This window comes from Cyprinodon tularosa, unplaced genomic scaffold (genome assembly GCF_016077235.1).
Source record: "Cyprinodon tularosa strain WSP-4 unplaced genomic scaffold, ASM1607723v1 ctg8, whole genome shotgun sequence".
Taxonomy (NCBI): Eukaryota; Metazoa; Chordata; class Actinopteri; order Cyprinodontiformes; family Cyprinodontidae; genus Cyprinodon; species Cyprinodon tularosa.
Window position 1 is genome coordinate 3124705 of NW_024039562.1, and position 26666 is coordinate 3151370.

Sequence of the window (26666 nt, forward strand, 5' to 3'; positions counted from 1 at the left end):
TAACGTACTTCTGCATACTCTCTCTATCAGGTTTGGACAGGTTATACAACCTACTGGAGGGAAGAGGACCTCCAGGATGCAGCTCAATAGCATAGTCATATGTGCAGTGAGGCTGGAGAGAGAGAGCCTTAGACTTACTAAAAAACAGATGAAGGTCATGATACTTAGGAGGAACCACAGAGAGGTCTACTGCAGTTTCCTGTTCTAGAGCATTTAAGACTGGAGCGTGGCTGAATGCAGAAAGTTTGACTCCATGACTCAACGCTATCTCCTTTCCAGTTCAAATGAGGATTAATAAGGGTTAGCCAAGAGTACACTAAAAACAATGGCAGATTGGGATGAAAAGAACAGGAGAAAATATGTACCCCAAATTACTTTAGAAAAATAAAACCTATTTAAGCATCTGCGTGGATCTCAGTTGAAGCTTATAAAGTATCTCTCATCCAGTAACCTATTTAGGTAAAGAAAAATTTAATAAATCTTATATTGTATTTCTATAGGGAATGAAGAATCAATACACATCATGATAGCCATTGATTCCATGTTTCAGGTGATGGACACCCCAGAGAGAGCAGTCCTTTCATCAACAGCAGCGCATCCTTGGATATCGAAAAGAGTCAGCAATACGACAGCAAGAGCATGGCTCTATTTGAGGTGGGGGTTGCCCTGAGTAACCAGCAACAATTGTTTAAGTAAAAATTAACAGCTTTCACTGATGTGTTCTTGTTTGGAATGTAGGAGGAGATTGATACCAGTCCAATGGTTTCCTCTCTGCTCAGTTCTCTGGCCAACTACTCCAACTTGCCGACTGGCAGCAAAGAGCATGAAGAGGCTGAGAATGAGGAGGGGGCTAGGCCATCTAAAAAACCTGTAAAGGTAGAACACTACCGTAGTATTAGTGGGAACGAAATCCTTTCACAGCTTTATTATTTATCTCATACTTTATATCAACATCTTTCTAAATTATTCTTGCCTGGATATTGTTATTACCTTTTCCAATTTGCTATTACTGAATTGCTGAAAAGGTTTCCAAGTAATACAGAAAATAATAATATTACATTTGTGTTTATTAAGGATATGATAGAAATAAAGTAATATTTCACCTTGGAGAATAAAACTGTAAAGTTTTCACACCTGTTTTAAATGAGCCAGTTTTTGCACTTCTCATGTTTTTACGTAGAATGTTCCAGACTGCAGGAGGAGAGAAGCTACAGTAGTACCGCCTCCATTTGTTCAGTTCTGGAATCTCATTTTTTTTTTTTTATATTGCATAGGACCCGTACTAAAAGTGTACATTCACCAAACAACTGATAATTGCTTAAACGACGTTGAAAAATATAATCAAGCAAATTTTCACTATACATTAGATCACAGCTTAGACTTAGACAACTTTTATTGTCATTTTGTACAACTTTTCAGACAGTAAAAGCTGTTGCATCCAAGTTTGCATCCAAGGCTCATTACAATTACCCTTAAATGATCCATACAAAGCACCACATGAAGCCAGCTGATCAGTGCTATCTATTTATTACCAATGGCAACCACTAGGGAGTCTAATCAGCTGATAAGCAATTCATCATCATTGGCCTAGACATATTGGTAATCCCTGGAAATTAGACCTCGCCTAATAATAATTATATTATTATTTAAAGCATCCATTGTGCACCATTACCACCATTTAAGATACCAGTATGTTAAATGTTTTAGAGCAATCTATGTATATTCCTTACAACTTGTTCTGTATATTGAACTCTTATGACTCAAGCTGTTGGTTATCAGAGAGAGGAATGTAAAGGTGAAGAAATGTTTAAATGTTATGCAGATTTGCAATTTAACCTGGCTTATAAACCTTTTTTTGGGTGTGTGACAGCAATGCAAGCATATATGCAGGGGCAGATATAGGAAATATTGGGCCCTAAGCAAAGACAGCCAGGGGGCCCTCTGAATTGAGAAGATAGCGCATAAAACAGACCCATTATACAGATACAGAAATTTTAATGCAATAGACATACATTATTTGTTCTACGTTTTTGTCCCTCTCTTCTTGTCCATTTTCGTGTTGTTTTCCTCTATATGTTTTGTACTTAGCTGAGTTTTCATGCTTTCTCAAAAGGAATTAAAGATCTTTGCCACGCACTAAGCTCACTTAGCTGATTGCTCCTTTCTGTGTTTTGAAAAAGGCGACGGCAAAATTAAATAACACAGTCCTTCTTTTCACTGTAGACAAGCCATGATCTGCTTATCTCTTCTCCATTTTTCATTTGTAGGAAATAATAGCTGCATGAATCATGACAGCAGATAGAGGAGAGCAGACAGAGGAGAGCAGGAGGCGGGGTTACGAATCTTCTTGCTCTGGACAGCAGAGTTCAGTGCTTTTATATGTTGTCGCCAAAGACTCCAGTAGCAGAAAAAAGTCGCTAGATTTGGCACTAGGCGCTTTTTTGAAATAATAGTACTATAATAGGAGTCTGAAAAGTCACTAATTATAGCGACAAAAGCACTAAGTTCGCAACACTACTCTTCGCATCGTCCTTTTTTTTAAATGGTTTGCTGCTTTCTGTTTAAAGCTTTATAAACATGTGTGGCAAATGGAGTGATCCAATGTGGACACTGAAGGGTCTGAGACACACTTAATATTATAAGCATTCTAATGGCATTTTAGCAAAAGGATTTTTATCAAAAAAATAATTAATGTGCTCAAATAAGGAATAGTTGTATTAACCATACATATAAGGACCCCCAAGAACTTGGTGCCCTAGGCAACTGCCTAGTAGTGCATAATGGTAATGGTAAATGGTATGATGAAGTAAAATGAAATTTCTGAGGAGAGTTATGTGCCATCTGGCTTCTGTTCCCCACTTCACCATGTGTGTCACCAATTTATCCAGTCTCCAAAGTATATGTGACTTGGCAAGCCAGACTGATGATCCAGCACTCAGGTTTAGTTCTGCCCATTATTAATCTGGGACTGCTCCCATCAAATCTGCTGAAAGAAGAGTTGTTCAGCAGAAGCTTTCGAGGTGATTGGGTAAAGTGACTCTAGGTGCGTGCCTGCAAAGGTTCAGTGTTAGCCAATCACAATAACTGTCAGGTTTTGTGAATGTTTGTAAAGGACGAGACAGAAGCAGAGAAGGTTTCTTGTAGGTTTAATGAAGTTAGTGGCAACAAAAGCATAAACCCAGAATGAACAGGCAAGGAGCTTAGGAACCAAAACAAGGAGACACTGGGGAGGAGCATACATAGCAATGAACCAAATTCAGCAAAGAGAAACTGCACAGAGGGTGTATTTATGGGAGAAACAAACAATGAATGGGCTAATCATTTGATAGGGAGCAGGTGTGGACATTAGCAACTAAAAAGGAACTATGGGGAAATAAAACGGGGCACTAGGGGCAACAAAGAATAACCAGAGAAAACAGGATCTAACTGTATTTTCTCTCGTTAATCCCTTTGACACAAAACTAGCTCAGAGCTTGTCTGCTTCACTTGTTTCTTTCCTAGACAGAGCCACCTACCATTTCAAACATATTATGCATGTCTGATTCTCTCTCTGGCAAAAACCCTGGGTGATCTTGTTGAATTGTTTGTAAAGTGCTTGAGAGTAGCTCTTGTGAATTGGTTTTATATAATTAAACTGAGTTAAATTAAATTATATTGAAGTCAGCCAACACAAATTTCAGGCCCTGTTTTTTATAAACGGAAGTTTTATAAACAAGACCAATGGTCTTTATGACATAGCATGAAAAGGTCTCTTATGACATGGGAGTCTACGCTGTTCATGTCTAATAAGTAGTTAGATATTATTATATTATTATATAAGAGATATTATAGTACTAAATGCTTTGAGATAGGGTTAAGAAAGAAATATTGAATAAAAAATGGTACCAACAATACAGCCTTGAGGATTTTTAAAATACAGCGTTAATGCCAAATATTATCTGAACCAATCGAATAGATAGTAAATCCAAATTTGGGACTGTGCGCGGAGGAGGCTTAATTCAAAATGTGTTCTTTAGATATAATGGATATTTAATTATTCTGTAAGCCTGGACTGTTGCTACCTCCCAAAACACTGCATCCAGATTGTTTCCCTGCTATTTTAAGATAAAGCGATATCTTAAAAAAACGCATCGGCCCAAACATTTAGCAAATTCAGTACAAGTTACAGCAGGATATTTTAAGGGACATCCATGGTTCTACTATGATGTGGTATTGATTAATATGCATAAGGGAAACACTGAATTGTATTGATTTCTTTTTATCCATGTACATAATACATATGTGCCTCTAAAATATGAGTATCTTCTTTTTTCACTTTTTAGTTAACTAAATGGAAAAAAAGGTCCCTTTGGTTAGATTATATTTAAGCCTCTTTTAAATTACTTGTCAATAAGTGTTAAACTTTCTTATTAAAGCTTTGTTTACTACCACATTGCCCTGACTAATTATCAAAGCTCTTGGCTGGTATTAATATAGTTTTTTGGCATTAATAATATTGTTTTTCACAAATAGACATTCCAAAAGCTTTACATGAAAGATACTTTGTTCAATTTATTTTACAATGAACATCCAGAACTTTAAAAAAAAAAAAGCACATAAGATAATTGCTTTTATTAAAACAAAATGTCAGAAATAGTTTGTCAACATTTGGTATTTTCACAATACATGAGATCATAACTGCAATAAAAACATTTGCCCACATTTGTGCTTGGCTTGGTCATAATGTCTTATATGATCCCTGGAGCTCAGCTGGAGAGAGGATCGGAATCAGAGAAGCATGTCATTTTTATCATTTCAATCCTTTGTGAAATATCAGACATATATAAGTACAACACCTGAAAACACTTGACTTTAATTTTCCACATTTTTTACGGTGTGCTCTTTCCAGGCCCCCCAGCTGGGCACTTTGATGGGAGTCTACTTGCCGTGCATCCAGAATATTTTTGGAGTGATCCTCTTCCTGAGGATGACATGGATGGTCGGGATTGGAGGAGTCTTCGGCTCGTTCATAATCGTCTTTATGTGTTGCTCTACGGTATGTTAAACTGCAGATGTTCATGCTGTGGTACATCTGTTGTCTGATGGAAAAGTTCTTTCTTTTTAAAACAAGTAACACTTGGGAAACATTTTCTATCCATAAAACTACAGCATTTTTTTTTTTCTGACAGTACACTTAACCTGCAGATGTCCATATCCAGCATTTTATTTAAATATCTATGGAAAAAATTCTAATTCATTCAGTGAGACTAAATAAAACGTGTTCTTTTTTATTGTTGCTGTTTTCAGACCATGCTCACAGCCATTTCTATGAGTGCCATTGCAACAAATGGAGTTGTACCAGGTAAGGGTTTATGTCCAGGCATGTGCAGCCCCTTAAAAAAAACATCCCTGCCCCTTTAAGTTTTCTACATCTTATGACATCACAATCTTCAATGCACATTATGGGGATTGTATATAATAGATCAACAAAACGAGTTTTCTATATTTTTTTACAAAAGAAATTCTAAAAATGTGGTAATCATGCATTTTGAAACCCTATTTATTCAGAACTAAAATCTAGTGCATCAAATTTTTTTTCAGCAGTTATCTAATTGATAAATATAATTCCCTTGTGTAATTTGATCTAATATAAATTGAGTTGTCTTGTCCAGGCCTCAGAGATTTTTCTGAGGATATAAGAGAAGAAACAATCTCATAAAGACCTAGGAACAAATCTCAAAGTTTCCTCTTAACGAAGAAAATTCAATCTATTGTTCAGAAAACTTAAAATTGTAGTCAAACAGCAAGTTTAGGGAAAGAGAGCTTTAATTAGAAAAGAACCAAGAGGCCAGTAATAAGCCAGGACAAGCTGCTGAAATCTGGAGTTTATGTGTGAAAAACATTTTAATTGCAACAAGAGGTAGTTCTGCAATTCATTTGCTCCAGGGGAGAAGTGAAGTTTCTGGTTTTAGTATTACATTTTCAAATGGCATCAGCATTTTTACAGGGGAATGTTTTACTGAGTCTGACAGATCAAAAGACTAAGCCTAGTGTGTGTTTGTCACCCACAGCTGGTGGTTCATATTATATGATCTCTCGCTCCCTGGGACCAGAGTTTGGTGGAGCTGTGGGGATTTGCTTCTATCTAGGAACCACCTTTGCTGGGGCCATGTATATACTTGGTTGTATTGAAATTCTTCTGGTAAGTGCATCCAAATTCCACATATGTTATTTTTAATGTAAATTTTAAACATTAAAAAATGTACACCTCATGTCTTCATTCTGTGTGGCATATATTTTATGCTAAAAAAATCAGGCTGCATTAAAATTAATATCTTTTTGTCAAAAACAGAAGTGCAAACTTTCTTTTTGTTTAAACAAAAAAAAAAACCTAATAATTCCCACAATGTTGTATCTAATTTAAAATTTTGAAGAAAAAAAAAATCTATCAAGTTCCAAACGCTGTAAAGCAGTGTTTTCATCCATTGGCCCAACAATTAAGGAAAACAGATGCCGTTTTTGCACACATGATTTCAATATGGACCAACGTCTTAAAAAGAGAAGGAACACAGAAAATAAAATAACAAGTATGTGACTCAGCAAGACTCTTGGCTAATTAATTGGTAGAATTACTTGCAGGTGTATCTCTAAACTGAAAAGGAAAGAATATATATATTTTTATGTTTCTTATATAGGTATATTGTATACCTTTGTAAGTAAGCATATATATAGATATATGTATATGTGTATATATTCAATTGAATGTGCTAACATGTAAATGTTTTTATCATCACATCATTTGTGGGTACCTCTTTTTTTCCCTTCTCTTTACCCCTGTACGTTCCTTCAGATTTATATCGTCCCACAGGCAGCCATCTTTAAAATTGAGGGCCTGGAGGGTCCCGAAGCAGAGATTGCACTCCTCAATAACATGCGTGTGTATGGAACCCTTGTGCTGAGCTTCATGGCCATAGTGGTCTTTGTTGGGGTCAAATATGTTAATAAGTTGGCACTGGTTTTCTTGGCCTGTGTTATCCTATCTATTCTGGCAGTTTACGCTGGGATTATAAAGACTGCCCTTGAGCCTCCTGTCTTTCCGTAAGTAGCTCTTCTTTTTGTTTTTTGTTACTTTACATTCTGAATTTTAAAAAATTCCTTAGGTTTTCTTGTTCTTACTTTGCAGTGTTTGTCTCCTTGGAAATCGAACACTTCTCTCTAAATCATATGACATCTGTGCAAAGGTCATTGAAATAGACAATGAGACAATCACCACCCAGATGTGGAGATCATTCTGTGATTCTGATTCCCTCAATGCAACATGTGATGAATATTTCATCAACAACAATGTCACAGAGATACAGGGCATCCCTGGGGTCAATAGTGGAATCCTTGCTGGTCAGTTACAAATCTGCACCACAGTTTAATGCTTACTCTACAGACTCCTATTTTGTACACTCACCCTTATCTTACAGAGAACCTGTTTGGAAATTATCTGGAAAAGGGTAATTTCCTGGAGAAGCGTGGCATCTCATCCACTGTGGATCCTGATATTCCAACCACCAACTCTAACCGCTACGTTGTGGCTGACATCACCAGCTTCTTCACCCTGCTGGTGGGGATTTATTTCCCATCGGTCACAGGTGACTTTGGAGACTGTTCTGAAAAAACATTTTTATCCAACAGCATTTCAGAATAGGTATAAATTTGTAGAGACATCAGCCCATTTAAAGAGTAGTATTAGTTAATTGATAACATACTCCAGATTTACCTTGGGGTCAACTTGGGTGGTTTTATAAGTGTGCATCAGCCTTGTGACATTATGTTGTGAACAAAAGCATGAAAAGAGGACCAGAGCTATTAGCTGAGCACCGCTTGGTAATAAGGTGGATCTGCGAAACTCTGAGGTGATGCTAAACTGGGCCGAGGTGCCTAATTGAGACAACTTTACTCATACCTTGAGAAGACTTTATCTCATGTTCTGTGGCCGATTGGGATCATTGAATCAGACTAGGAAATTATTGGTACCTCCACTTTAGATGTGCTTTTCTTACAGCTGTAAAGGTGAACGCCAATGGATCCATTGGGTTTTATGTAAGCAATCAAGCTGGTGAGGTGGATCTTCAGGGTTTTGTTGTCTCTGAACAACTAAAGCAGCTAACTGGAAAGCCAGGGAGACTAGCAGAAGCCAACATTTTGGTTCAGTGAGGCAGTAAAAAATACCTGACCTGAAGAATTTGTGGTTTATACTCTCAAATGCTTAGGACGTATGGGCTATCCCAGGTAGTGTTTGGTTTAGGAGGGGGAGTGCAGATCCAAACACAGGGAATTGTCAGGTTGTGAAAGGTGAGCTGTACAGGTTGACTAATGGGGTCACAACGTCCTCCATAGAGGAAACAGTTTGAGAACTCAGTGGAAGTCAAGTCTACCAGGACTTCCATGTTAGTTTTTCAAATTTCTTCACCCACTCCTGGGTCCAGATTCACCTCAAGATGCTGAAGGTTCTAGATATAGTGTGATTATAATCGCTGCCCTCTTCCCATATTCCCTTTTGGTTTTCCAATTATTCTGAATTCCCGTTCCTCAGGCTCCTGGTAATGTATTTTATGTCTGACTGTTGAAACTTGAAGTCAGGAAGAGGTCATAGAACAATGGGTAACTCATATCACATACGTGATATGAGTTACTCATATCTCATATCATTACGTCACAGAATCACTGAAGGGGTTAATGGGAGTTTTTGGTTTATTTACCAGGGATGCTTTCCAAAGCAATGCACTACTACCGTACTTTTTGTCCTAATAGTGCATTCAAAGTCAAGCCTGATTTAAGTACAGCTTGGAAAACAACAGGGATGTCACATGTCTCCAGTTCTGTCTTTTACATGTTTGGGAAGGTTAAGCAGCTCTATTTAAAGCTCCCCTATGCATGACAGAGGTTCTCACCCCCAGGGTCTAAAAAGATGATAATTTAACTAGAAGCCTATAGAACAGGTCCAATCTCCAGAACTTGGCTTGAGCACAATTATTGCAGAAACCTTTAAAAAAAAAAAACTTAAATCATTGTAAAGCTATATCAGATCTCTAGCTTGTTTTATTGCCTCATTGTGGGGAATAAAATAAAACACTGACTAACATAACATGAGCAAACCAAGTTAGTATCATTAGGATTTTCTGACCAAGGATTAAGTTGAAAGCTCAACTTTATGTGAGATTATTTTGTGAGGAGAGACAAACCTTGAATGTATAAAGCATGAATCTCTTAACCCTTATCTGTGGACTTAAGGGATCATGGCTGGCTCAAACCGCTCTGGGGACCTTCGAGATGCCCAGAAGTCCATCCCCATCGGTACCATCGCAGCCATCACTACCACCTCCACTGTGTGTATCCTTAAATAGTCAAACTGTGACTGAAAGGAAACATGGATTCAAACATGTAAGATGACAATTCAAAAAATTATTCTCAATTATATGTTTCTTAACTTTTTTCCAAAGATATGACCTGTGTGGTCCTGTTTGGTGCATGTATAGAAGGAGTAGTACTAAAAGACAAGTAAGTTTGGCTGGTTTTATTTTGAATTTGATCATTAGCATAAAATGTTTTCCCTTGCATATATAACACAGTATAACTGTGATTTTACATTCTTCATCTAGGTTTGGTGAAGGTGTTAATGGTAACCTGGTGATTGGAACGCTGGCATGGCCTTCCCCCTGGGTCATTGTTTTTGGCTCTTTCTTCTCCACCTGTGGTGCAGGACTTCAGAGCCTGACTGGAGCTCCACGTCTTCTTCAAGCCATTGCAAGAGATGGCATCATCCCATTTCTCAGAGTTTGTATCACAGTTTTTCCAAAGGCTCAGTTTGTTTAGCTTTCCATATAATGCTAAAACAAACTAAGCAAGGGTTTAAAATATCAAATTTTGTGCATTTTTCTTATTTCCTTTAGATTTTTGGACACGGTAAAGAAAATGGAGAGCCAACCTGGGCACTGTTACTAACAGCTAGTATCTGTGAAATCGGTATCATCATTGCCTCCCTGGATTCAGTCGCTCCTATCTTGTCTATGTAAGAATGCAAGCAATAATTAACTATTAGAAAGATTTTATAGCTACTTACTGTCTTCTCTTTTCTTTTGTCTTTAGGTTTTTCTTGATGTGCTATATGTTTGTCAATCTTGCCTGTGCCCTGCAGACCCTTCTGAGGACACCGAACTGGAGGCCACGCTTTAAATTTTACCACTGGTGAGTGTTGAAGGCTATATTATCATTTTAAGATTTTTTTTGTTTTAAGTTGAAGGCTATATTATCATTTTAAGAAACTTTTTGTTTTCAGTTTTTTTTTTTTTATTGCCGTAAATATTAATTTTTACAACCAACTCTGAACTATTCATGGAAACGCATGAACAAAAGTAGCAGATGAAGCAGTCAAGATTTTCAATCAAATGTTCTGTAAAATATGTAACAATATTTCATTATTTCTCACATTTTTAAGACATAAAATATTGCTTTAAATGAATGCAACTTGAATATGAGTCCAAACAATTGAGATTTGTATCTAACAAACTCAGAGACCTAATAATCTAGCACTCCATACAATGATTTAAAAGTGCTCTGTTGCCAGCCCTGTCTTAATGCAATTACCCAAAAACTAATTTGAAAAATTCACATTGTGTAAGCCTTAATGTGCCTCTTTTGACCTGCATTGTTAATGTTATGTGCTCAGGCATGAGTGAGCACTACAGATTCTCCAGTCAAGTGTGCCACCAAGATACTGTACTGTATGTTACATTAGGAGAGGAAGACATGCAGGGATTGTGCCAGTGTAACTTTTCTCAACACAAACAGCCTGTGTTTTACGTATGAATGTTTAACTTCCCAAGAAACAATGCAGTTGTCAAAAAACTATTCTCAGGACACCTCTGCCATGTTAATAAAGGTTACTTCTACTGTTACTTACTGTTACTTTTCTTACGTGTTTAAAAAAAAAAGTCACTTTGGCCAAAACAAAGCAATTGGTGTTTGGAAGAGACGTTTGCAATGTCCTATATTTGGCTTTGAATGCTTAGAAAAAGTATTTTTTACAGCTAATTATTGTGGGCTTGGATGTAGATTGTAGGAGAGATATTACTGATTTACATTTAGTCCAACATTTCTATAACCAATAAATGTATTTGCCAGGGGAGAATTCCTCAATCTCCCCCCCTCTCTTCAGGTAAAGAGTCTTTGAGTCCTCCTGGATGCCTTGCTCTGCATTGAGTCTGCTTATATCTGACTTTATTCCATAAAGTCCCTCCCTCAGTAACATTTCCACTTCTGTCTCCAACTATTTCTTGAACACCACCTTTCTTGACCTCCTTAATAAAGTTTAAATGGTTGAGAACTCTGCTGCCCCAGTCATCATCCTGAACCCCTCCTTCCAACATATTACCCCTGTTCTTCAGCAGCTAAACTGACACTATATCAAATTCCAAATTCCTTCTCCATACTTTTAAACCCATCCACAACTGTGTCACTCCTTACTTGTCTAGGCCTCTCCACATTCACAGACCCTGTGTCTCCTTCAGGTCCTTCTTTTCCGTTCGCTTCTCTGTCTGCCTCAGCACCATGTAGAGCAGAGCTTTATCTTCGTCTGCCCCTAAGCTCTGGAATCATCTGCCGTCAGACATTTGATTTAAAATAAAATTCATTATTATTATCATACTCTTTGGACGTTAGAAGACATTTAGCACTAACAGATGATGTAAGGTTAGCATGTTGGTGATGTAACACATCACCAACATGCAGTATGTGATCTCTCTAATACCTTTATGCTTAAACTTTGTCAAGGATCTGACATAATTTGTGTCAGATCCTCTTTATTCACGTTTGGATTTTCCTTCCTTTTATTCCAAGATTTAATCATGGCCCTTCTGTAGAGGGCATAAGGCTATTTATTTGTCCAAACTGGCAAACCTTTTTATATGTCATGCTGTATATTTTGGATTTCTGGCTCAAATACATCACATTTAGTCTTTAAAAGCAATGGACAGGACCAGCTGTTATTTAAAAAGTCATACATTCGACATTCTGTCACCCACAGGGCTCTGTCATTCCTGGGTATGAGCCTGTGCCTGTCGCTCATGTTTATTTGCTCCTGGTATTATGCCATAGTTGCCATGGGTATTGCCACCTGCATCTACAAATATATTGAGTTCTGTGGGTGAGTAATCATTATGACACCATCTATTCAATCACTGATTGTGTAAGCTTTTTAGGTTGACCAAATGTGACAAAAAACTACACATTCATGCAATATACACCAAGAGTTCACCCTGATAGTGTTTAATTAACCCCTTTTGAACCTGAGAGGAGTTTTTGCACCAGCCAGGATCAGCAGACACAGACATTACCACTTACTGCCAGCATTTACTCACACATTCATTAACTTACCATATTCTGCATGCTTAGCTTCTGCTTCATTAAATGGCAGCATGCATATTGTATTCAAAGTGCTACCTGTTTATCCAACATGGACATCAAATAATTCTTTGCACTTTTTTACTTTTATCTTAGACTTTTGGCTTTTCTTCTCAAACCTCTGCTGGGAGTTGCTTTTCTACATTATGTCTTTGTTTACTCATTGAGCACATGTGCAATATCATACCTCCACTCTGGCTTTCACTGCGAAAACAATCTAAAAACAAGTAACAATTTCTTAAAATTGGTGTATTTACCCTTGATTCGAGTGGGTAAATAAAAGGATCTCACTATGGAATAAGTACTTTTACCCTTAAAATAAGATAATTATATATTTTACACTTGATATAAGTGACTGCTGTTGTTCTTTTCTTATTTTAAATGCAAATTGTCTTATTCCATTGACATAGTGTCTCACTTACCTGCTCAATGCAAGAAGAAATTCACATATTTTAAGAAAAAATGACTTACTAAGATTTACCTATTTTTGAAGTGTTGTTATAATAAACACTGAACTTTACAACATAATATTGCAAAAACAAAAGTTTAAAACACAGACATAAAATATAATAAACCAAAAGAGTGCCATTTTTTATCATAAAGCTGTTATATGCGACCAACGCAAGCTACTGGTTTGTGAGGTCATAGTACATAACTTAGTCTCTTTAAGATTTAAACAATATTTTTGTTCAAAGTATTGCAAGGCTTTAAAAAGATATTTTGCTAACTCTTGTGATGTGGTGAAACAGAGCTGAGAAGGAGTGGGGTGATGGCATACGAGGAATTTCTCTCAGTGCGGCACGATTTGCACTGATGAGGCTGGAGGAGGGACCCCCACACACCAAAAACTGGAGGTCTGTTTAGTCATAAGATTTTTTTATAAGCATATTCAATAAAAATGAATCAACTTCAAACCAATTCATTACTGATTGATATGAATTTGTGTTGATGTTGTGATTTCTGGCTTGTTTTAAGGCCCCAGATCCTGGTGCTGGTAAGCATGGATGCTGAGCAGAATGTGGAGCAACCTCGCCTGCTATCTCTGACCAATCAGCTTAAAGCAGGAAAAGGCCTGACCATTGTCGGCACTTCTGTTCAAGGAACCTTCCTTGACAGTTATACTGAGGCCCAGCGAGCAGATCAGGTATCTTTCACTCCTTTTATAAATCTGTAGCTTTTCCACCAACATTATTAGTTATAAAGGTTCATTTCCGCATGTTTATGTTTGTCTGCAGTCTTTGCGTAAGCTGATGGAGACAGAGAAGGTGAAAGGCTTCTCTCAGGTGGTTGTCTCCTCAAATATAAGGGATGGGACGTCCCATCTGATACAAGTTGGAGGACTTGGGGGTCTGAAGCATAACACTGTGATGGTCAGCTGGCCTCAGAACTGGAAGCAGCCCGAGTGCTACCAGCAGTTTAAGAACTTTATCGGTATGATAAAACTGCTATTGTTCAAATCTTCATATTTTGGATATTTGACCAATTTTCAATATGAAGTTATAGAAATTCAATTAAAAAGAGCTTCTGAAGCAATTTTATTTTATCATTTCCAACTACAGCAGGTAATGTAGCCTTAGTGTAGGAGCAGCTTTGCAGTGCATATGTTCATTGCAGTTAAACATAGTGTTCCTATAATTTATTGTTCACAGTGAAGGAAAGAAAAAGCATCTGAGATCACAATTTAACAGTAGCAATTTTCAACTATACATTCACATTATTGCTTAATCTAATTTATTGCAAATGCATAATGCTAAAAAAAATCCCACAGAACCAAGTAATGAATTTAAGTAGACATCTTGACAAATTTGCACATGTTGCAGCGACACAATTTTAATCGCAATCATAAGATTTAATCATGCAATCATAGGAGAAATAAACTCAAACCTGCTATATGGCAATATTTTAGCAGCAAAAGATTCTGAAGGCTGATTAACATTTAAAAAGGCAACTAGTTAAACAAGTCTAAAAAACAATTTCTTTAGTTTTCCTTTAATCCCGGTTCACATTTCTCCCCTAATCTCTAACCTTTATTGTACTTCTACCTCAGTGTCTGATTTTATTTTTATTTTTACATTTAGTTGTACAGCGCATGTGGTTCCAATGCCACTGTTGGAGTGCAGGTGTTAAAAAAAGACTACCTAATTCTTTTAGAGACAATTATTAAGAAAATAAAATTGGACAGATTTACAATGTATTATTAGCATCTCAAAGCACTATTAGAATATAAATTCATCAATTTAGCTTTATTTAGAGGGTTATTAGTTGAGAAGACTCAGTCGACGAATATGTTACAAATCATAACATCTTCCTTCCTCTTTCTGTTTTAGAGGTTGTTAGAGAGACAACCATAGCTAGTTTGGCCCTTTTGGTTCCTAAGAATATTTCCAGTTATCCATCCAATGGAGAGCGCTTCACTGAAGGCCATATAGACATGTGGTGGATTGTCCATGACGGAGGCATGTTGATGCTTCTGCCCTTCCTTCTCCGTCAGCATAAGGTGAGAAGTAACGCTTTTTATATTCTAGATTATCTAAAATTGCTGTGCGGAGTAGTCCATTATATGTCAGCGAGGTTTCCAAAAATAGCATTTATGGAGCAACAAAGCCTTCAAAGTTAACGTTTGCTTGCTTAGGTGTGGAGAAAGTGCAAGATGCGCATTTTTACAGTGGCACAAATGGATGACAACAGCATCCAGATGAAGAAAGACCTCATCACCTTTCTCTATCACCTGCGCATTGATGCTGCTGTAGAGGTGGTGGAAATGGTGAGAGATTTGACTTGGACTCACATTCACACAAAAAATGCTTTTTTTGTTTTAAAGAAAAAAAGGACAATGCCCTTTAAATAAAACCTGCTCCTCAAATCATTATAATACTTATTAAGAAAAATATTTGTTTTTTTTCTTCAAAGCATGACAGTGATATTTCGGCTTACACCTACGAGAAGACGCTGGTTATGGAACAAAGATCACAGATCCTCAAACAGATGCATCTGACAAAGAATGAGATGGAGAGAGAGGTAAATCACAAAACACTGTTTCAACACCAGAAGAAACTAATTTATCAAGTTGCTCTGCACCTCGCTTATCCAGCTGTCTGTTTATATTCACTCAAATTCTTCTTTTCGGAGAAGAAAATAACATAAATCCACAGGCCATTTACAAGAACCAACAGGTGTTTCCTGTTTGTTTTTGCAGATCCAAAGTATTACTGATTCATCTCGTGGATCCATCCGTCGTAAGAAAATGTCAACCTTGCAGCCCCAGCATAGTACAGAGGAAAGCGCCAGTCTGGTAGAAAACCCAGAAGATAAGGTAAAAGCTTCAGACATCTATGTTTCTCCCTCCTCTGTGTCCAAGAACAAGCTACTTCCCCCAAGGGGCTGTTCTTTCTGCAGCCTTTAATTATTTTTCCTGATTAATCACAGGTTTCAGAGATCTCTCTACGCTAACAGGTGTCTCTTTCTTTTTTTCACCCTCTTATTACACCTGTTTGTCTCTCAGTCTGAGGCTGACTCCCATCCAAAACAGGTCCGCCTCTTCCAAAGTAAGAATGAAGCCACATCCACCAACCCTACAAGCCCCACCTCACCTACAGGAAAGACTGTCACCTGTAGAGACAGCAAGGGTGCACAGAAAGGGATGAGTGAATCAGCACCAGAGGCATGCAGAGACCCGCTTGGCATGAAGCCGTAAGTCACCAAGACCCTTATTACAGCTCATCAGGTGGCACATGACAAATGGTCATGAAAACAGTCAAACGTTGTGACTTATGATAAGAGATTTGACTGAGAAGTTAATACAGTTTTGTAATTATTCATCATATTTTGTAATTGTATTGCATTAGATAATTATTTTTTGTGACGCGTCACTTGGCCTGTCTCTACTCCAGTGTTTTCCAACCTTTTTTGATTTCTTTAACCTTGTTGTGCATTTTGTCATACCATAAGTATGTCTGTCAAAAGTATAGATGATTGTCTAAAGTTAAACATACAATAACTGAAAATAAATAAAAACTATTTCACTTCATCTTTCAATTTGAGCACTTAATTCTTAGGCATTTTATGCTTTCCATCTCAAATAAAAAAAAAAACAAGATAAATATTTTTGCCTTGAAGTTATTAAGGAATTAAAATTAATAAAAATTAAAATAAAAATATAAACCCATATTTATAAAACTGGAGCTCCTCTGAGTAACTCCCTGATATTAATATTGAAACTTGATTAATTGGGAACAAAATGCACAACAAAGTAATAGTCAGAGTGACTTAATTAGTCTTGCTTTGTTTTCATCGAGACACCTGAGCTGCTTTGATGAGCTCGGAAAGATCAGTGTGAAAAACATCTGATCCCAGGCTGTTCTCTACATCCAGTCTGTTTCTGCTTGGTTTTGGTGTGTGTCAAAGTTGAAGGTGAAGTCAAACAAAAACAACATAAATGTTGGTTGATAAAAGCTTGTTTAATCTTTCAGTTGGATCCTCACAAAGCAAAACAGATCCCAGCCCTATTTTATCTACTACCTAATAAATAAGATATTTTCATATACCCCTTGCAATGCATTCACGGACCACTAGTGGTACATGTACCCCCAGTTGGGAATCACTGCTCTACTCCACCCTAACATTTTCGTTGCTGTTTTTCCACTTCCAGCAAAAATACTTTTTCAGGCTGCGATCAAACATTTTCATCAGCAGGGCCATAAAAAAGCGATTCCTGGTAATGAAACAGTTATAATGAAGAGTAATTAGAGTGGGGTCATGTGGGACTGATGGAAAAGGAAATTTGTCTACCACTTGGTGGGAGAACGTTTTCACCAAATTAGTCCTCTGTGAAATCCTGACAGGCTGAATCAGCATCATTACTTTTTACATGAATCTTTTTAATCTGTGTAACACCTTTGGCTCATATGTTAGAGATGATTTTTTTTTTATCTAATAACCATCCAATTAATGTACCTACTTACAGCATGTGCTAGAACTTTACTTACATTATATTTTTTTAACTCATGCTGCAGGGAATGGGAGGGCTTGTAAGTATTAATATGTTCTAATCAGATATGATGCCTGATTGGAGAGGCTGAAAAGCTACTTTTCTAGCTGTGAGCTGAAATTCTCTCATTTTAGGAACCAGACGGATGTGAGGCGTATGCACACGGCCATGCGACTCAATGAGGTCATCACAAAGAAATCCAAAGAGGCAAAACTTGTCCTGCTTAACATGCCGGGACCACCGAAGAACCGAGTGGGTGACGAAAACTGTATCCTTTATCTTAGCTAGTCGGGCATTCTGTTTTAATCTGCTGAATTTTCTTCAAGACAAAAAGTTGAGCAAAGAAAGAACAAAGTAACATTAAGTTGATTTCAGTTATTGTGAGAATCCTTCACTTTGATTGTCTCTCAGACATGGAGTTCCTCGAGGTTCTCACTGAAGGTCTGAACAGGGTTCTTCTGGTGCGTGGAGGAGGGCGAGAGGTCATCACCATCTACTCCTGAGGGCTTTGATCAGCTTCTATACTTTTATTTTTAGAACTTTTGGGTTCATCTCTCTGTCAGTGATACCAGGAAACTCCTCCCCCAAACCATCACCTGCTTCAAACAAACCACAGCGCTTCCAGGAAGCTCTGGCATTACATCACTTCTGTTATTTGAATGAATGAAGGAATGAAGGAATGAATGAAGGAATGAATAGGTATTTATTTCAGACAACTTGACAAACAACAATAAATTAATCAACCAAATACACAAAAAAGAGACTAGTTAACATAAACCAAAACAAACACCAATTTCCGAATTAACTAAATTCACCTGAACGTAAATAGAAAAAAAAAAACTCCACCAAATAAACCTGTTGGTATATGCAGCCAGAGAAATGACATAGACGGTATGTAAACTTTCAAGCACAACTTTAAATGACATAATAATAGATGCAACTTTCTGGGACTTTTTTGTTTGCTGATTTCACAAGGTGTATTTATCAGGTTCAATGCCTTTGACACATCGGGCAGAATTGTGCATCTGTCCAAAGATAACTCCTTTGCTCAAAGGTCACTCACGACCTCACAACATCTGCAAAATGCAGAAACATTCATAAACACGATGATGATGTGTTCCATGATAGGAAGGTTCTTTATTATAATTTCAAAATTATTTCTGTAATTATAAATTTAACTCATAAGGGAAAAAGAGTTTTCATCATGATTCAGCTGTGTTATTTTAGATTTTTAATTTAAATTGAGCTTCCAAAAATGGGTTTAAAATATAGTAAATCATGGAGAATTGTCTATAATGAAATGTGGCCTTAAATACCATCAGATTACTGTGGAGGAGAGAGGCCTAACCTATCCGCATACCATACTGTCATCATATCCCTTCCGCATATGGGGAATGATTCAATTTTTAAGGGAATCCTTAGTTGTACTATTTGTCACCCCACTGTGTAGCAGCAATTTCAAATTAATAAAGTTTCCCAATAGTTAATTCTGTAAAAAAAAAATTATCTGTCTTTATCATTATTCTTTTTAACTTTTTATTTGAGGCTTCTATTTACCTTTTTTTTTTTTTTTAAGTAGATTTTGTATTTATGGAGATTATGTTTTGCTAGTATTCTGTTTTAACATAGTTTTATTAACAATGACAGTGTTTCTGATGCAATAAAAGCAAACTTCCATGTCTGTGCTCTCCAAATAGGCAACTCTTCTCCTGTGAAAATCTGGTGTTAGTTTGTTTGCATTAGTTTATTTGTTTATTTTTGCATAGCTGCAGCTACAAAAGATATTTCTGTTATGTTTTCTCTAAATCTAAGGGTTCTAGTAATCTTCCTGTTGAATCAAATTGCAGGGAAGCAGTAATGTTCCCTTTGGAGAACTTTACCATAACTAACTATCACCACTAGAGGTCAGTGTTTATCAGCATTTCTTAATGCTTGTGTGAAAACTCTTCAACCTTCTCCTTGGTTAGTTCTCAACGGTTTACTTAATTAAAAGTCCATAGCAGAATATCAGTGGTGTTCAAGTTTAGTTTCCTTATAAATAATCCAAGCAAACACATTTTATTAGACACAAAATCCTCCTTGTTTTTATTCATTTATATTATTATTTGATTAATTCTCATTAAGAAGAATCCACCTTGAATTTCCCTTTGCCTCCTGGCGTCAGACAACAAAAACTAAATCTGAAGCAGAAATGGACTCTTCAACTTGATAAGGACCCAAACATAGCCGGAATATTTCTATCAGCATTTTTATCTGTCACTGTTCCCTGAATTGGTCCCAATAACATGTATAGGTTATCTTTATGAAGAAGGAATCATTGTAAAGATGTTTTATGAAGAGAGCACAAACTGACTCCTTTCTCCCCACTTGTTCTATTACCACACCACCTTCTGCTATCTAAGCTTTTCTTTATTTACTTTTTCCAATAGATACACATATTGATTACGATGCTGTTGCATACAGTTTGCAAAACTTTACCTCATCCCTGATACATTTATATATAGTTTTATTGATAAATGTCTATGTAGAGAACTGTTTGTTTTACTGTATATAGAAGTGGCTGCAGTGACACACCTTGTGCTTCTACTAGGTGTTGAATTTGCAGGTTAAAGTTACTGGTTTCTTGTTTGCAGAAGTCACAGTTACTTGCAGGCTGTTTGAAAGTCTATCATTTACTTGACTGACGACACATCTAAAGACATACAAGACAAAATAGGTCTGATATTTATGAGAAGGTAAGATGTGAAAATAAAAGTGTTGACAGATTCTGCAAAACAGTCTGCAAAAATGGATTAATCTAAATAAAAACTAATAAAAGTTGGAAATTTGGGCCCTCTGGTGTTTTTTACTTTTCCGTAAAATATGAAACTGTTTACACTGAAGAATTCATTGCTGTCTAAGGTAACTGCACTACCGTTACCATTTCTTTATGTTTTTGGTTTTAAAATTGTTTTTCTTTGCAAGCAGGTGAAGATAGGCCAGGGATAAAATTGTGCAAACATGTAAAGCATTGCAATGTTATTAAAATACATCCTTACATCTGAATATCTCACAGAGCATTGGTTAATCCATAACCTAACTATGGAAATAGTAAGAAACAACTGCAAACCTACAAGACATCCATATCCACCCAGCAAACCAAGCAAAAGGGAGATTAATCAGAGAAGCAGCCAAGATTTCACAGTTAAAGGTGGAGTACAGTAGCTGCAGAGAGTCACAGCTTAGGGGGAGAATTAGCAGGACAGGTATTGGTTATTTACGGCCAAAATCAGTTCAGCTATAAAGCAATTCCAATTATTTGTTGCACTATCCCGCAAGATATTCGATCCACGCTGCAACCCTGTGCATAAATGTGCTCTGTCCAGATAATGACAGATCATAGCGGTGGCAGGATTATGCTGTGGTGAGGCTTTTCTTCAAGATGATCAAAAATGTTAGTAAGACAGAGGACACTAAATAGAAGTCTGTTCACTAGGAAGACGTGTAAGAAGATGAAGAAAACTTGAGACTAAGGTGGAGCTTAAACCTCACTTTCTACCAGCAGGATAACGTCAACATACAGCCAAAGCTACACTACAATAACTGATGAAATCATACAGGCTTTTAAGAATAAGCAAAATATTCAGTCCTTAAATATGGAATGCAGCTAGAAAAACACTTGAAGAACCAAGAAAATGTGGTTATTCAAAGTATGTGCTTTTTTCAGATATAAATATAAAACATGAATGATTAGTTAAGATCTAAGAATTGTGTAGTACTCTGTCAACCATAAACATTACAGCTTATGGTAAAAATAGGAGAAGATTACAGAGAGCTATACATTCAACAGAAAAGTCAGTTCACATCTACCCGTGAAAATTCATGGTATTTCTATACACTAGGTCACCCTTCTTCGTTAAAAGAAATTTCTAGGAACCCAGTTTCTTTTGAAGAATACATAAATAAAGCAGGAGTATGAAGGACCAACTCTGCCATATTTAAAAATAAATACAGAAATAAATAAATGCTCATTAAATGTATAAGCATACAATTAATTGCCAACAAAAAAGTGAGACATAAATGTATATAACTCTTAATTAGCTTCTTTATTTATTTGCCTTTGTAATATTTACCTTATTTATTTTTCTGTCCTTTATAATCTTCAACTTTATTTTTTAATTACTTATATTTTTAAGTATTTATTTATGTGCATGTTATAATATTTTTGTCTGTTTTATTCTTCCTTTGTATTTTTTTACCGTAGTTATTTCTTCGCCGCTGTTTATTTCTCTCTGCCCTTTTTACATTTCTCTATGCATTTATGCCTCATTATGCAAATGAGGAGGGGGTGTGTCCTAGAGAGTCAACTTCTGCTCATTGGTTGGCTTGGCGGTCCATCTCCTTAACTCACAGAGCTCAGAGTACTAAGTTAAATGTTCTCTTTTCTGTTGCTGTTGTTCAATAAAAGTACGTTTTAAGATCATTTGAGGCGAGAATCTTATACTTTTAAGCATCACCATATGGCCCATTCACAGATTTAATGCGTAATTTAAAAGAAAATGTGACGAACTTGAGAGGACAGCGGCAACCAGCGGAGCTCCGAAGCTGACGGCAGCCAGGTCTATAGCCAGGCTATGATGGCGATTTTTTGTTGTATTTGGCAAAGTTTGGCAAAGTCCCTACTCAAGTTCTAATGACTTCAGACTCGACATCAGACTCTCCTCCTGTAGATTCGACCGATGTAGTAAAATGCTAACCAACACGCTTCACACACGGCTATGCCGAGAGAGGGCCGCTGCAGATGGGCTGTGGTTAGACCTGGCTGCCGTCAGCTTCGGAGCTTTGCTGGTTGCCACAGTCCTCTCAAGTTCGTCACATTTTCTTTTAAATTACGCATTAAATCTGTGAATGGGCCATATAGTGATGCTTAAAAGTATAAGGTTCTCGCCTCAAATGATCTTAAAACGTACTTTTATTGAACAACAGCAACAGAAAAGAGAACATTTAACTTAGTACTCTGAGCTATGTGAGTTAAGAAGATGGACCGCCAAGCCAACCAATGAGCAGAAGTTGACTCTCTAGGACACACCCCCTCCTCATTTGCATAATGAGACAGAAATGCATAGAGAAATGTAAAAAGGGCAGAGAGAAATGTAAAAAGGGCATAGAGAAATGTAAAAAGGGCAGAGAGAAATGTAAAAAGGGCAGAGAGAAATAAACAGCGGCGAAGAAATAACTAAGGTAAAAAAATACAAAGGAAGAATAAAACAGACAAAAATATTATAACATGCACATAAATAAATACTTAAAAATATAAGTAATTAAAAAATAAAGTTGAAGATTATAAAGGACAGAAAAATAAATAAGGTAAATATTACAAAGGAAAATAAATAAAGAAGCTTATTAAGAGTTATATACATTTATGTCTCACTTTTTTGTTGGCAATTAATTGTATGCTTATACATTTATTGAGCATTTATTTATTTCTGTATTTATTTTTAAATATGGCAGAGTTGGTCCTTCATACAACTCTGCCATATCTAAAAATAAATACAGAAATAAATAAATGCTCAATAAATAAATAAGCAATCAATTAATCTCCCCCCCCCCCAAAAAAAAAAATACAATAAACAAATAAAAGTAGATATAAATTAAATTATACAGTGAGACATAAATCTATATATATATATCTTTCTGGTTTAGTCTGATTCCATATTTAAAAAACTCTAATGTGTTTTGTTTTCCGTGACATGTGTTTTTTTTTCGTTTGCTAAACAACAATTTTCAGTTTTTGCTTTTCTTCAATTTATCTTTTTATAGGTGTACTTGTATGTTATTTATTTATTTTTCAACTGACACACCTGAATTTCATCTAGTATACTTGATTATTATGTGGTCAAAAGTGAAATTAAGAACCCATTATTAATTACGTATGTTACTGTATAGTTTCAAGACAATACCTTTGTTGCTGTTTTTTTTTTTTTTTTTTGATACACAATACAGTCCATTAGAAACACATAGGTACTTTATGTCAAAATGGAACACAACTTGTCTGATAGACCAGCATTGCAAAACAGTGAAATCTACGGAACAATATACATGTGTTCTGATGGATGAAAACAAAATGAAAATCTTCTCCTGACATCACAATGTTTCTTCTCTTCAGAGTGAAGAAGGGCAGCTTTTCAGAGACTATTGGAGGATTGGAGCTAAAAACTGGGCAGTAATGGAATAATTCATCTTCCAGGCTGCAGTAGACCTGGGTCTAGGATCGTGGTTCAGCTGGGATAATTGGCCAACAATTAAGGCCTAAATTAAAGAAAAACAAACACAGGGATTAATTTTGTTGCATATTCCTGTTTTAGAATAACCAATTCACATGTGTCAATAATTAAACAATGTTTGTTCACAGATGATCTGTATAGCTTGAGTTATTACAAGGAATAGGAAATTTTCTCTTCATGTATTTTTTATGTGCAAAGTTAGTAAGAATATTTTCGAAAATACTAACTTCGGTAATTGCAGCTAAATGCGGCTCTACAAAGTGTCTCTTTAATCACATTTCATATTTTTTTTTTTTTTTTACAAATAATAATACCAATAATCATATATCATTTTTTTCCACTTCCCAATGATGTACTACTTTGTGATGGTTAGTCACTTAAAATACCAATAAAAGTTTCCAGCTGTTAACAGCTAAAGTTGAAGTTGTATGAATGCTTTTGCAAAACATTTTTGACTATTTCTTAATAATTACATTTCATATAACATTTTACTTCTCAACAAAGATTATGATTTTTATCAAAAGTGTTGATACAACACTAGTAAAGCATGTTACATTGGTTTGAGCCACTTAATGCGAAAAGTATCTGAATTTTCAAAATTAATACAGAATTCATACAAACAAGTTACCTTCTTCTATAATTATCATGTGGGATGCCAAGATGTGTGGTTCACTGGTACACCTATTGGTTTTAGCTCTTAGTACTTGAGTTTAGATATATTTTCTATGTTTACTACATTCCATTTTCTGTTTAAATTTTGTTCACCAGTTCGATAGGAGTGCTGGAATATACCCATGCGTAGAGTTAAGGTAAATGCGGACAGGTTTTTCATCTTTATTTCTTTTTTTTTTTTAAAGAAGTGGACACAAGCAGACTGGATTAACAACAACACTAGGCTCCCCACAGATAAATAACAAAATATCAAAAAATTTGATGGGGTTCCAGTTTGTTAAATCTCCTTCTCTTCACTTGACAAATTCTCTTATAATCTGTGCTTCATGCACTCAAATCCAAGCTGTGAAATTTGCTATTGGCTCTGTCATCGTAATCTCCTGATCGTGTTCTCAGCTGCCTTGTTTTATTCATCCTTTTGAAAATATAATCTCAATTTTATTCATGGATATTAAAATCTGAACACAACTAAAATTTAAAATTGTAAAAAAAAAAAAAAAAAGATTAAATACTGAATTGAATGTTAAACTAGTAACTGTATTTTGCATGGAAGCTGAAAGTAACCCTTCTATTTTTCCAGAGCATAATAATCAAGCAAAATTGCTAAATGGCATTTAAAAAACAAATGTCAGGGATTATTACAGTTTAATGGATATATAACATTTATTTAACAGTAAGTGATATACCACACACAGCTTCAATCAGTTTAAAAAACAAAGTTAGGCCCATTTGATTTCCTCATTATTGTCCATTAATTGGATAAAAACTCTTTGGTGTTGCAGAGCTGGAGAATCCTCTGATGTGATGTTGTTGCCATGTTTAAGAGGTGCATTATAATCTGCGGGAACTTCAAAAAAAAGCACATCATCGAAACAGAGGTCATCCGGAGGCGATGCTAGGTAAGGTACCTTCAACACATAACCTGTCAGGATGCCACCCAGTGCTGATAGTCCTATTGTGGAAAACACAGCTGCAACCTGGAACAGAGCCTGCTCCTGTGCAGTCCTTCCCAAACCCTGTTGTAAACCTGGAACCAGCTTCTTTAGCTCTTGCAGCTTGGGGTCTCCCTCCACAGGAGCTCTGTGGGAGAAGATCTCATACAAGCTGGGACCGTAAACCTCCTCGTCAGCCATCAAAATGGCACATATCCCTGCGACACATGAAATGAGTCCTGTAAGTCCGTGCAGGTTGTGTATCCCGCACTGATCCTGGATCCTACAGCGCCTTGCTAAGAATGGGCTGAGGTACTTGTAGCCAAGCATGCAGGCAGTGCAGCCCAACATACCCAGCACATATGCAACCGCAGGTGATATCATCATATCTACAGAAGCCCCGACTGTCACCCCTCCAGCTAGCGTCACGTTCTGAATATCCGCCATGGTGAGCTTTCCGTTTTTATTCAGCATCGCAGACAAAGCAAATGCAGTGAGTGTGGAGGCGCTGAGGCCGATGAAGGTGTGAAGGATGGCCCTGTGCTGGTCGTCACCCTTAAGGGTGAGCGCTGAGTTGAATGATGGCCAGAACACCCAGAGGAACAAGGTGCCAATCACAGACAGGATGTCAGAGTGATAACTGGTGTTCTCCTTAATATGGCCCTCTTTTAAACCAGACCTGTAAAGCACAAAAGTGACACCCAGCCCAAAATAACAGGCAAATAGATGAATGAGAATAGATCCTCCTGCATCGTTGATCCTCAGATACTTCAGCACCATCCACTCTGTGACTGCAAACACTGGGACCTCCAGCAGAGCCATCACCAGCAGCTGCAGTGGGCTGGTCTTCCCCAGCACGGCTCCAAAAGAGATGAGGACCACTGCACAGGCAAACTCTGCATTTATCAGATTGATCACTCCAAGGTGGATCTTTCCATTGTGGTAGAACTGGAAGTAGCCCTGCACCAGAATGGCCCACTGGATGGCAAAGGTAGCAGTCAGAAAGTTAAAAACCATTCCACCATAGCCATAAAATCGGAAAAATGCCAGCAAGCATCCGAAGCCAAGGAATATCATGACTTGTATATCTGTGAAGATGGGGTAGTCCTTGTAGATGGCATTGTGCATCGGATTTGTCTGATTGGTCTGAAAACGGGCATCAGCGTGCTCATCATAAGTCACAAAGGCAAAGTAAAGGGCAACAAAAATCACCTGGGTTACAAACAGGAAGACGGGTAACTTGATTCGAAGGTTTGTCGACCGCTTCTTCATCTTGTCAGCTCTCTGGAACTATTTGCAGCAGCCTCTACTATTCCAGGTTTAAATATTTCTGTTTACATAAGACAGGTCAAAGACCTTGTTTAAAACCTACTCTCACTTAGA

The 26666-nt window shown here is 36.8% G+C and overlaps 2 protein-coding genes across 3 annotated transcripts in view; one reads left to right on the forward strand and one right to left on the reverse strand.

Moving 5' to 3' along the window:
* The window catches only part of slc12a5b (solute carrier family 12 member 5b), a 41270-nt gene extending 23126 nt beyond the window's left edge, over positions 1-18144 (forward strand). Inside the window, exons 2-26 of one of the 2 annotated variants that reach the window (XM_038271357.1) lie at positions 551-654; positions 739-876; positions 4889-5035; positions 5287-5341; positions 6051-6181; positions 6830-7077; positions 7163-7374; positions 7452-7619; positions 9262-9360; positions 9471-9528; positions 9630-9804; positions 9921-10039; positions 10117-10215; positions 12053-12172; positions 13179-13283; positions 13405-13573; positions 13665-13860; positions 14757-14926; positions 15062-15193; positions 15340-15447; positions 15626-15742; positions 15932-16119; positions 17442-17456; positions 17551-17684; positions 17828-18144. In XM_038271357.1, coding sequence (XP_038127285.1) covers positions 551-654; positions 739-876; positions 4889-5035; positions 5287-5341; positions 6051-6181; positions 6830-7077; positions 7163-7374; positions 7452-7619; positions 9262-9360; positions 9471-9528; positions 9630-9804; positions 9921-10039; positions 10117-10215; positions 12053-12172; positions 13179-13283; positions 13405-13573; positions 13665-13860; positions 14757-14926; positions 15062-15193; positions 15340-15447; positions 15626-15742; positions 15932-16119; positions 17442-17456; positions 17551-17684; positions 17828-17919 — 3299 coding nt within the window. In that variant the 3' untranslated portion in view covers positions 17920-18144. The remainder of the gene's footprint in view (positions 1-550; positions 655-738; positions 877-4888; positions 5036-5286; positions 5342-6050; positions 6182-6829; positions 7078-7162; positions 7375-7451; positions 7620-9261; positions 9361-9470; positions 9529-9629; positions 9805-9920; positions 10040-10116; positions 10216-12052; positions 12173-13178; positions 13284-13404; positions 13574-13664; positions 13861-14756; positions 14927-15061; positions 15194-15339; positions 15448-15625; positions 15743-15931; positions 16120-17441; positions 17457-17550; positions 17685-17827) is intronic. The other variant, XM_038271358.1, reaches the window with a different exon arrangement.
* A 6372-nt stretch (positions 18145-24516) lies between these two features.
* On the reverse strand, positions 24517-26666 carry rh50 (Rh50-like protein). Its single transcript, XM_038271362.1, has one exon. The coding sequence runs from the start codon at positions 26553-26555 to the stop codon at positions 25071-25073; it is 1485 nt and encodes a 494-aa protein (XP_038127290.1). The 5' UTR covers positions 26556-26666; the 3' UTR covers positions 24517-25070.

Excerpts from the sequence above, each read along its gene's own strand:
- rh50 (XM_038271362.1), bottom strand. The coding sequence starts at position 26,555 with ATGAAGAAGCGGTCGACAAACCTTCGAATCAAGTTACCCGTCTTCCTG.